General features: G+C 58.0%; 1 protein-coding gene across 4 annotated transcripts; it reads left to right on the forward strand.

The window, feature by feature from the left end:
• Nucleotides 1–34: 34 nt before the first annotated feature.
• Nucleotides 35–9,242, forward strand: FGD2 (FYVE, RhoGEF and PH domain containing 2). 4 transcript variants are annotated; one of them, XM_054804148.1, is made up of 17 exons: nucleotides 35–53; nucleotides 609–871; nucleotides 2,957–3,221; nucleotides 3,872–3,952; nucleotides 4,281–4,429; nucleotides 4,832–4,988; nucleotides 5,111–5,249; nucleotides 5,791–5,849; nucleotides 6,249–6,395; nucleotides 6,783–6,875; nucleotides 6,990–7,069; nucleotides 7,148–7,178; nucleotides 7,284–7,376; nucleotides 7,605–7,730; nucleotides 7,940–8,086; nucleotides 8,402–8,545; nucleotides 8,630–9,242. In XM_054804148.1, the coding sequence occupies exons 2-17, from the start codon at nucleotides 807–809 to the stop codon at nucleotides 8,858–8,860; spliced, it is 2,007 nt and encodes a 668-aa protein (XP_054660123.1). In that variant the 5' UTR covers nucleotides 35–53; nucleotides 609–806; the 3' UTR covers nucleotides 8,861–9,242. The 4 variants fall into 4 exon arrangements, with proteins under 4 accessions (XP_054660123.1, XP_054660120.1, XP_054660121.1 ...); XM_054804145.1 differs by lacking the exon at nucleotides 35–53 and having other exon boundaries at nucleotides 107–871; XM_054804146.1 differs by lacking the exons at nucleotides 35–53; nucleotides 6,249–6,395 and having other exon boundaries at nucleotides 107–871.
• The last annotated feature ends 2,088 nt before the right edge of the window (nucleotides 9,243–11,330 follow it).

The following is an 11,330-nucleotide window of genomic DNA, read 5'->3' on the forward strand; positions in this document are numbered from 1 at the left end:
GGGCTGGGGGAAGGCGCAGGCGGAACCATGGCGGGAGGGGCGGCGGAGGCACGGTGTGAGGGAGGGGACGGGGCGGCCATGACAGGCCGCGGCAGGGCAGGGCTCGGGAGGCGACGGTCGGCCGAGGGCTCTGACAGAGAAGGAGGGAGGCAGCAGGGCTGCGGGGCACAGGGGGAGACGTGGTGTGGTGGGGCCGTGCCTTGTGCTCTGCTTTCCCGAGGGCTTTCCTCAGAGGGTCGGACACACGCACGGGGTTCTCCGTGGGGCCTGCGGCGCCCGCCAGCCTCTCACCCGCACCCTCCCTCCCACCATCCTTCACCCACAGCGGGTCCCTTCCAGCCCCTCGTAGCACCGGCACTGTTCAGGCTCGTGTGCAGCCCAGGAGGGGCAGCCCGGGGCTCCAGTGCATGGTGGGACTCGGCCCGTTGCGGCAGCTCCGGCCTCTTGCCCAGCTTGTGTCCTTGCACCATCCCCGCTGCTGCTGCAGGCTCAGTTATGCCACCGGTGTGGGGCACACAGCAAGGTCCCCCCAAGCTGAACAAATTCCCAGTGTTTTTTTCAGCGTTTCTCCTATTTGCAACCTGCCGCGCTTCCTCTTTCCTTTTGAGGCCAACCCAGAGACAAGCTCTCCCACCACTGTAAGGACAGCAGATGGTCTTCACCCTGTGCAAATCCTTCTCTCCAAACAACATCCTGGGTCCCAGGAGCACCTCAAAGCAGAGGGCAGGGAGAGAAGAAAGGAACTGCAGCCATCAGCATCCTCCCTGCAGCTCCCTTACCCCCGGGACAGGCACCCAGCCGGTGCCATGGAGGGAGAGGCCCATAATCGTCGGACCGTGTTGAACCTGGTGGCTGTGTTCGAAGAGCACTGGTAAGGAGAGAGAGTCCTGGGCTCTGTGAGTGTGTTAGGGCTCAACAGGACGTGGGTCTTGGAAGGAAGAAACGCGCTGTGGAGGTGGTTTGGAGGCTGTGGAGAAGCTTACTAGGCGGTTTGCTATTCTTTAGAACTTGGAACTGCCCTGGTGCCTTCCTCCTGCTGCGGGTCATGGGCAGAAGTTTGAAAATCTCAGTGGGATGGGACTAACTTTGCTGGAGGTTTCTGTGCCTGGCTGAGGGTTACGTTGTGGTATGCCTGTTCCCTCTGTGCTCAGCACCTTTGTAGTCAGCCTGGCTGGTGAATGCTTTTTCCCCTGCTGCTGGGGAAAAAGGAGTTTGGTTTGCAAATATGTAGGCAGGGGTCTGCACTGAGAATTAACTTGAGTTTACTTGAGACACTGCTTGAGTGTCTGGGAGGATCTGAGCCTCAGGCACCAGCCTCAGACTATCCACTTGTTTGCAGCAGTATGATTCCTGGCAAGGGGAAGAGAAAGCATTGTGTTAAGGGGGAGAACAAGTTCTTTTTGAGCAGCAGGGCAGCCATATAAAACACTTTCATTTGGAGCGTGAGCGGGACCCACAGGCAGAGTGTGCCAGGGTTGGAGTGAGGGGATCTGCCTTGCCCCTGGTGTAGAAGTAATTCTGAGGCTTGGGGCGAGTCATCATGGTGGTCTGTGCCTCAGTTTCCCCATCTGTTGAATCAGGATAACAACTCTTGCCATTCCTTGTATCAGAGAGCTGCTCTCAGTGAGCCTTAATGAGGCTGGGTGGTTGGGCAGATGAGTTTCGCAGCACTTCCTAAAGATGGGCAGGCACGATTTCCTTCTGCTTCGGGAACTTCGCCTGCATCTCTGCTGCACGCTTTGCCCCGGGCTTTGTCCTCTGGATGGCTCCAGAGCGGTGTGGTTGTCCCCATGGTCCCACAGTCAAAGTTTGACCTGTAACGTTGTTGCATTGGAACCATTTACAGCATTTAGTCTGCCTCCATTTCACTGCTGTAGTGTGTTTGTTGTTTATGGTGAAGCATGAGTTTGATTTAGAGGAAATAAAAGTAACTTAACAACTTTCAGGGGAAGCTGGGGAACCTGGAAAAATAAGTTTTCTGGAACAGAAAACAGCTTAGCCCAAGTCAGCACAAATAGAAAGAGAGAAGTTCCCTGTCAGATCTCAGCAGTGGGCTTGGACTTTCACAGATCAACAGGAGGGACAGATAAAGCCTCTCTGTTACATGCAGGGGTATGCCAACCCCCACGGACAGGAGGGGATGTGTGCATGGCTGTGGATGCACTCCCAAGCTCACAGACATGTGGGGATGGACCCATCATCCTCTTCAGATGAGTGTCTGCCACTCAAGTCATCTCCTATCCTCAACTTTGCAGTTTTATATCCAGTTTCATCCTAGTTTTCCCCTCTTCCTCATCCCACTCCTGTCTGCAGGCCATAGGTGGATGTCTTTGCAGTTTCTGCTCAGAGCAATTTACCACAGGGACCAGCTCTCTGATGACAGACAACATGGCCTGTGCCCTGTGTGGCTTCTCCCCCATGGCTGCTCTGGACCTGTTTTCCTTGTGTTTGCCAGAAAAGGGAAGAGAGAAAACCACCACACAACTATACCTCTGCAAAACCACTTACACAAACCCTCCTCTTGGCTATTTGGCTTTTAAAGCTTCGTGCCCAAGGCTGCTGGCTCCCTGCTTTGGCTTTGCAGAAAGCCAGAGCTGTGCCGGCACCACAAAGGGCAGGGCTATGGTTCAGGCATTAATGGCTGTGGACGAGCAATGGCTGGGGGTGGCATAAACAGCAGAGTCGTGCTTTTCTAGAGCAGGACAGGGAGGTACTGGGAGGAGAGGGGCTGGATCCTGGAGGATGTATGGACTTTAAGCCCCCAGGTTGTGTCAGCAGGGTTGTCAGGTTGTGTCAGCAGGGTTGTAGTGTAGCAAAGCAGCGTCAGCGCTGGGGTGCTCCTGTGTCTTACTGCCTTTGCTCAAGGACGGTGGCTTTAACCTGGGCCTGGGAGCTGGGTGGGCTGCGCTGTGCTGGGGGAACGAGTGAGCTGATCGTGCTGATTCCTCCATGGCAGTGCTGGCAAATTTCCCTGGAGGGATCAGCAGGCTCTGCACAGCCAGGCTATCCCTGCAACCAACCAACCCCAGCAGCTTCCAGCACCCCCTGCCAGCCAGCGCCTCTCGCAGATGGCTGCCAAGCATGAAGCAGAGCAAGAGAATGAGGAGGAGCAGCAGGGTCGGCGGGGGCTCAGCTTCAAATGCCTCCAGTCTTTCCGACACAAGATCAGTGAAGACAACTGGAGGAGGCAGCAGGACCCAGACCTCCGGCCTGGCAGCAAGGTAAGCTCTGGAGGCGGCTCAGGCTCAGGTGGGTGCCCATGCTCAGGCAGGGAGTCGTGTGGACTGGATCAGAGCTGAGGTCTCTGCAAGTCCCTGCCCTGCAAGGGCTGGTGCATGGGGTGACAGAGAAGGGGCCCCTTCCCTGGTGCTTTGGGCACAAATTCCCCATAGTCAGATAGATCCACGCTCTGATATAACTATGTTGTGGGGGTCGGATGCGCAGGTGGGCCTAACCAGGTCTGTCCCAGGGTGTCGCTGGGGCTGCGCTGCCCTTTGCCAGCTGCAGACACATTTCTGCAGGACTGCATTCAGAGGCCTTGGTGTAATTGCAGACCATTGGGGTTAACCCACCCCGCCCCACTCTGCGGGATCGCTAGCCCTGTATTGCTCTGGGAGGAACAGGCACAGAGAAAGGGGTGACCCATGGGGGCATGAGCCAGGCTTCCTGACAGCCCCAAACCAGCTTTGTTTTCACCCTTGTTTTTACCGCATGCTTTGTTGAGGTCCTTCCCTTGCCCTCACACGAAGCAAGGTCCAGTTTGATGCTGGGCTGTGGGCTGTGAACGCTGGGGAACAGATCTGAATCCCCTCAGGCTGGTGAGGACAGCTTGCATTGCAGCCCATAAGACTGACGCCTTCTCCCCATGCAGGAACCAGAGGAAAAGAAAATAGCTCTGGAGCTGCTGGAAACAGAGCAGGCTTATGTCAACCGCCTCCACCTTCTCGACCAGGTGAGTTGGGGAGCAGAGGGGCCCCCACCAGCACAGCTCAGCCACCCTGCGCTGACAAACAAGGCAGGACCACGGCACGGCTTCACGCTGTTGTGGTTTAACCCTAGCTGGCAACTAAGTCCCACACAACCGCTTGCTCATTTACCCCTGGTGGGATGCGGGAGAGAATCAGAAGAGTAAAAGTGAGAAAACTTGTGGGTTGAGATAAAGGCAGTTTAATAGGTAAAGCAAAAGCCACACACACAAGCAAAGCAAAACAATCTCAGGGAGCGAATGGGGTCCTCAAGCCTCTTCCTGACACTTTTTATTCACCCCTTCTTTCTTCCAGATATTCTATACAGAGCTGATGAAGGAAGCCAAAAATGGGAAGACAGTCCCAGAGGAGGTGGTGAAAATGATCTTCTCCAACATCTCCTCCATCTACCAGTTCCATGCCAAGTTCTTCCTGCCAGAGCTGCAGAAGCGCATGGAGGATTGGTGAGCTGCAGGAGGGGAGGGCAGGACACCTGGGTTGCTCTGCCAGAATGGGGGCACAGTGATGAATTTGGTCTCCCGCCAGGACTGGAGAGCTCGGCCTGTTTTGCTCCTGATGTCTTTGTGCTGGAAAGCACTTCCTTAAAACACTCCAGCCCACATCAGGGTATTTCTGAAAAGGGGAGTGACATCTCAGGTGGTTTAGGGGTGTCACCAGGCATGAATGGCCCAGGATGGCTGCAAGCTGAGGACATTCCCATTCTGGAGAGTGGGAAGTTGTATGGGGATGTAGCAAGTCACAGTGGTAAAAACCTCTGTGCACAAGCTGCCCCTTTGCTTTATCCCTCACTGCCTGTCAGCCCCACTGGACTGAGGACACTGCCGGTCTGCGGTTCCCTCCCACAGGAGCTGTAACCCACGGATCGGGGATGTGATCCAGAAGCTTGCACCATTCCTCAAGATGTATGGTGAATACGTAAAGAACTTCGACAAGGCCGTGGAGCTCATCACCGTCTGGTCAGAGAAATCCCCGCCCTTCCAGGAGCTCATTGCTGACATCCAGGTAACAGGCCATGGTAGGGTGGGGGACCACGGCAATGCTCCCCAAAATTCCACAAGCGAGAAGCAGTGGAGGGTGGGAGCTGCCTCGGTCACTGTTTCTCTGTGCATGGTGTCTCTCCCCAGAAGAGGAAGGTCTGTGCTAACCTAACGCTGCAGCACCACATGCTGGAACCTGTGCAGAGGATCCCGCGCTACGAACTCCTCCTCAAAGATTATATCCGAAAACTACCGCCTGAGTCCCCAGACCGGGAGGATGCAGAGAGTAAGGGCTCCGGCTGGCTGTCCCTGCTGTGGGGAGTGGTGGGGTGCATTTGTAGGGGAAATGGGAGCTCCTGATGTTGTACACAGGCATTAGGATACCTGGGTTCTCTCACCAGCTGCCCTGTGCCCTTGGATAAGCCTCTCAGTCTGACCCTTCTCTAGCGGGGACAGGGATTAATCTGCCCTTTCAGGGTCTGTGGAGGTCAGCGGGGAAGGTCGGTGGTGGTTCGGGATAAGGATGATCTCTCCTGAGCGTCCCCCAGGGAGACCTGCAGTGACCTATGGATCACAGCAGCTCCCAGCCCTGCTGGGATGGAGTGATAAACGAGCGGGCTGGCTGTCCCCCAGGACTCCGCCACACCACACTGCACAGTCTGGCCGGACCCAGATGCTTGCACAGCGTTCAGGGCCATTCTGGTTGTGTCCAGGGGAGGGCAGCAGCCACCGCATGTGCGTCTCCCCTGTGAGGGAGAGACCCAGGGGTTTTCTCCCACAGCTCCCTAGCAAGTGTTTAATCTCCACCCTTTCTCTTCTTGTTGCAGAGGCCCTGGAGATGATTTTCATGGTGGCCAAGCACTCAAACGCAGCTATAGCCGAGATGGTGAGTGCCTGACCCAGCTGGCAGTGCTTTGCGGCTCACGGCACAGTGATTTGCCGGATTTCCTCACAGCCTCGTTGCTGTGTGACCCAGTGGAGCACAGCCCTGCCCTGAGCGGAACAGGAGCACTCTGGGTTCAGCAGAGGAGGTTAGACCCTGCTCTTGATGCCTGATCCCATTGCCCTGAGCCTGGGGAAGTCATGTCTGCCACATCAGCCGTGATGTGATTGGCTGTTTTAAGGATGAGAGCTGCTCTCAAGGATAAGTCTGGGGTGTGAGAGCTGTGCCGCCTCTCCTGGTACTCAGTAACTGGCATGAGAGGTGGGGATGGAGGGGACCCAGGGGTGACAAGGTTGTGGCTGCTGAGCTCCCCGCAGCAACAGGTCCCTCTGCTTCTCCCAGGAACGGCTGCAGAACCTCTGGGCGGTCTATCAGCGGCTGGGCCTTGAAAATGACATTATAGATCCCTCCAACGAGCTGATCAAGGAGGGGCCGATCCAAAAAATCTCCACCCGCACCAGCAGCACGTCGGAGAAGTACCTGTTCCTGGTGGGAGCTGGGATGTTCCTGGCAGGGAGCAGATAGGATAGGAATGGGGAGAGGGGTGGTACAGCCCGGCTGGAGTGTTGCTGAGTCCTCTGTACACAGAGGGGATGAATTCAGAGCTGGGGGGTTTGAGCCCCCCCAGTGCAGGACGTGGCTGGGAACCTGCTCGTCCCCTGGGCACAGCAGCCCTTGGGGGATGCCGCATTCCCAGAGTGCTTTGCCTTTGCAGGGTGGGAGAGGGCTGGGGCAGAAGCAGTTGCTTTTTAGGCTGGATTCTTCTCAAGGACCAGCTCAGCCCAAGGGGGTGAAGGACCCTAGATACCAGGGAAGCCCCCAGTTCTGAGCAGCAGGAGCTGGGCTCCAACCAACCTTCTCCTCCCTGCTGCCCAGTTCAACAACATGCTGCTCTACTGCGTGCCCAAGGTCATCCAGGTGGGCGCTGAGTTCCAGGTCCACCTCCGCATCGATGTGGACGGCATGAAGGTGAGATAGGCACCTTGTCTTTGTGCTTCCCCGAGAACCTGGCTCATGGAGGAAGGTCTCCATGTGCTGAAGGCAGGTTCAGCTGCTCCACATCCTTTCTTCGGTCTCTCTCAGGTGCGGGAGCTGAAGGACACGCAGTTCCCTCACACCTTCCTGGTCTCAGGAAAGCAGCGGACGCTGGAGCTGCAAGCCAGGTAAGGGAAAGGATGACGGTCCTGCAGACCCTCGGGGAAGAGGGACAATGGCTTATCCATCTCCCTTTTTGTACCCAGGTCTGGGGAGGAGATGGACGCCTGGATCAAGGTACCACTCAGTGCTGGAAGAGGTGGCAGATCTCACTCATCCCAGCTGGATGCCAAGTTGGGGCATCCTCCCCAACTGCCCCTCCAGCCCTGCCTTCCCCTCTAGGCCTTCCAAGATGCCATTGACAAGAAGGAGAAGAGGAGTGAGACCTTTAAGGCAGCACTATATGGGCTGGAGACCCGCACCCCTGCATTGAAGGTAACCTTCCTGCCCTCCCCATGCCTTGCCTACCTCCAGCAACCCCCGTGCACAGAAGCTCAGGGAGAGCCCACCTTGCTGTGCCTCCATTTCCTTAGCTAAACAGAGCTGGGCAGGGAGGCTACGGACAGGGAGAAGGGCTGAGGAGGGGATGGGGTGAGAGCAGAGGGGCTGAGACCACCCGGACCATGGCTAGCTAGCCCCAGCGATGCCGTCTCCCACCCCCAGACAGAGGAGCTGGGCCGCCGAGCCCCACAGTGGGTGCGGGACAACCTGGTGACCATGTGCATGCGCTGCAAGGAGCCCTTCAACGCCATCACACGCCGGAGACACCACTGTCGAGCTTGTGGATACGTGGGTCACCCTGTCCCCGCTCTCCTCCCTCCTGGCCTGCTTGCCCCGGTGCTGCTGGTGCAGGAGCGCACTTCTCCTTATGCTTGTTACCCCCGTACCGCTTTCCCTCGGCGTGGGGCTGCTCCTGCCCCTCAGCTCCATATGGAGTTGTCCCTGGGATCCCCCAGCCCTGCCCCAGTCCCACTGGTGTCCCTGTCTGGTGGTTGTAGGTGGTGTGCGCTCGCTGCTCAGACTACAAGGCCGAGCTACAGTATGATGGGAATCGCCTGAACCGTGTGTGCCAGGAATGTTACGTCTTCCTGACAGGGCACGTGGTGCCCGAGGACCGGGAGGGGAAGCACAAAGGCATCCTGGAGGTGAGCTCTGCCCCTTTGTGCCTGCCCTCCGGGCAGCAGGAGGAGTGGGAGTTGCTCCCACAGCAGTCAAGGGGTACCTGCTAATTGTGAGGTGGACATGTGAAACCCCCTCCCTTGCACTCTGTGAGCCTTGGGACAGGGTATCCGGGGCTCCCTCTGCCACAGAATCTGAGCAGGACCCTCACAGCCAGGACCGCCCCTGGCCTGCCCCTAGTTTGGGGTGAATTGTGGAGAGGGCAGGGAATTTCCCTGGAAATGACCTTTCTGCTTCCTGCATGGGGTATTTAGGGATTTGCTTGTTGGTTTTCTTGGCAGAAAGAAGCTGCAGAGGTATCAGGCAAGAGTTTGCTGTGCAGTTCCCTGCAGCTGCTGGACAAGAATGGCAAGGGAGGCACGCGGGGATGGTTCGTGATCCCCCAGGATGATCCCCTTGTGCTGTACATCTACGCAGCCCCCCAGGTAAGGCCAGGCTTGGCTCCATCTGCAAGGGACAGCCCAGTGTGCCCGTCCCCTGCCTCCCACCACTGTCTCCGCTCTTGGCAGGACGTCCGAGCCCACACCTCCATCCCACTGCTGGGCTACCAGGTGAGGGACCTGCCCCAGGGCGACTCCCGCCACCTCTTCCAGCTGGTGCAGTCCCGGCAGGTCTACACCTTCATGGCCGACAGCGAGGAGCTAAAGCAGCACTGGATGAGGACCATGGCACGCTCTGCCGCGGGGATCACGCACCCGGAGGAGGGTGAGGATGCGGACTCCTGTGACGAAGCAGAATGAGGCCGTGCCCACCTCCTGCTCACGGCTGGCTTCAGGCAGATTCTTGACCTCTCTGCATTTGGGTTTTTTGTCATGAAAAGGGCAGGGAGGGGCATGTTTGCCACCACACGGACAAGCTGGATCCCCCTTCCCCTCCCGCTGTGCTCTCTGCACTGGACAGAGACATGGAGGTACCCGAGTGGTGAGGTGGAGGGAGAGCCAGGGGGTTTGGGGGAGCCCTGCACCCCTGCAGCCAGCCTGGCCCCAGCCCGCTGTGCTGTGCCGCCGGCTGCCGCCCGAGGGCAGCAATGCCTCGGCCTTCCTCCCTGCCTCGCCCTGGCGGATGGTGCAGGAGGGATGAAGCATCTGTGGACTTGGGACTGCTATGATAAATCCTACCTGCAACCCCCGTGTGCAGTCTGAGGAGTCTTTTTTGGGAGTGTCTTTTCCAGAGTGCCCCATGGGATTGTCATCCGGGCCCCACATTGCCTTATCTGTAACCAGCCCCAGTCTGATGCCCTGCAGAGAGCTGGCTTGTGGCTCACCCTCACCCTGCTTGGGGGCCCTGGTGCTGGCTTTAGGATGTCCCTCTCCCAGCCTGTCACCGCTCCTGGCCTCACATTGCTGCAATCTCATGGCGTGGGGGTACCCCTCAACCACAGATACCCCCAGCCTGCGTTGCTGAGCCAGCCTGTGGTCCTGCCTGTCCCAGACTTTCTCTGCACCTTGTCCTGCCCACCAGCACCTTCCACCCTCATACCTCTCCCAGTCACCTGCTTCCTGAGAGGGAAATGCTCTGGGGCAAGGCTGAGTTCACGCCGGTGGTTCTGCCATGCTGGTGCAGGACAGCGATGCTGGGGAGACTCGAGGGGGGATTCCCCTCTCCATCAGCAGCATAACGAGCACACCTGGTCATTTTGCCCAGCACTGCAGGCTGAAGCCCCACATTTCTCTCTCTGCATGCTCTTGAGCTCCCCAAAAACGTTGCCTGGGCAGAAGTTGCCATTTCTGAGCCATGGGATGCGGGAGCCCCGTGCAGGGAGCTGGGGGAGCCAGCTGTCCGCAGCAGGCAGGGATGGCTGTCCCCAGCAGGCAGGGATTGCTGCCTGCACCTGGATCCTGCAGCAGCTCCAGCCTACCAGAAGCACAGCAGCCTCGGGCAGGGCCCAGGGGTGTCATGGACTAAATGGATCCATGGAGAGTAGGAAGGGAAGCGAGTTGCAGTTGGATACTGCAAACGAGGACAACACTCAGGGAAGGGATGGGGAGCAAAGAGGAACCACAGCTGTCACTACTCGGGCTGTGAGCATCCTCCTCCTCCCTTCACCTACTCAGCTTGGCCCATCCCAGGAGAGGGCAAACTGCGGTGGCTTTATCTCCTCCAACTTAAGAGATACCATCAAGAAGGGGAGAGGAGCTCCATGTCGGGGGCAGAGCTCTGCCAAACCAGTTGCCCCTCGGGGTACCACCCGGCACAGGGGTTTCTGGAGACACCCCAAAACTGCCCACCTCCCACCACCACCTCGTGTGAAGGGGAAACCCCAGCACTCCTGGAAAAGCTGGGGAGCACAGCGTGCTGCTGGGGGGGGGAAGAGGCGAGCAAGGGGAAGCCCACAGGGCTGGAAGGTTCTGCGTGGTAGCCTTCCGCCTCAACGTCACCCTTGTGTCAGTGAGGAACAAAACGAGCCCGGAGCAGGGAGCTGCCGTCAGCCTGCGGCTCATGAATGGGCCTAAGAATAGATTTCCTGTTTACCCAATGAGAAATCGCTTCTGGGGCAGAGGGCACCTGGGTGCTATTTTTACCAGCTCCTTTCTACATCCCTCCTGGCTCCCAGCCACTCTCAGGGACCACTGCCCCGCTGCAGCGTCCGTGTGTGCTGGGGGAAAGGGGCTGCTGGGGAAGAGAGGCTGCCAAGGGCTGGACGGGCACTGGGGCACCAGGGCAGGTTACTGCCGCGGCCTCGGCATCGTGCCGTCCGTGAAGGTGGCTGGCTGGGAGACAGCATCGCTCAGCTGCCCCGAGCGTCCCCGAAACAGCGTGGCAGGAGACCTAACTCATGGGGTCTTTCGTGATTCCCTCATTCCATTCCCTCCCCCCCCCCCCAAAAAAAAGACATTTTTGCACCCAAGATGTGCAGTAAATGCACTGATGAATTTTTCTCTTCCTGTGCTTTTTTGGTCACCAGTTGTATCACAGCGATGGTCAAGCAGAGCAGTTAGGCCTCTCGCATCCCCATGCAGAAAGCGAAACCCCCTGAAGAAGTCACAGTTTCCTATTCTCAAGAATGAGGAAGGCTTGGAGGCTGTTTACTGGAATCCCACCCTCCCCGCGGCCTCTTCTTGTAAGCACTGACCAAAATACATTGTGAAACCCTCACACTGCAGCTACGCTGGGGGCTGGGCCACCCCTCATTGAGAAAAACCAGCCCACAGCAAAGGGGAACGGGCGCCGGTGCGGCCGCCGCTTTGCAGAGGCTTCGTTGTCCCGCGC

Source organism: Grus americana, chromosome 25 (genome assembly GCF_028858705.1).
Source record: "Grus americana isolate bGruAme1 chromosome 25, bGruAme1.mat, whole genome shotgun sequence".
Taxonomy (NCBI): Eukaryota; Metazoa; Chordata; class Aves; order Gruiformes; family Gruidae; genus Grus; species Grus americana.

What these genes read in the sequence shown, in the direction of transcription:
- FGD2 (XM_054804145.1), top strand. Translation starts at nt 408, where the DNA reads ATGGTGGGACTCGGCCCGTTGCGGCAGCTCCGGCCTCTTGCCCAGCTT. An exon ending in CGGAGAAGTACCTGTTCCTG is followed by an intron (nt 6,396 to 6,782) that starts GTGGGAGCTGGG and finishes CCTGCTGCCCAG; the next exon opens with TTCAACAACATGCTGCTCTA. An exon ending in AGCACAAAGGCATCCTGGAG is followed by an intron (nt 8,087 to 8,401) that starts GTGAGCTCTGCC and finishes TTTTCTTGGCAG; the next exon opens with AAAGAAGCTGCAGAGGTATC.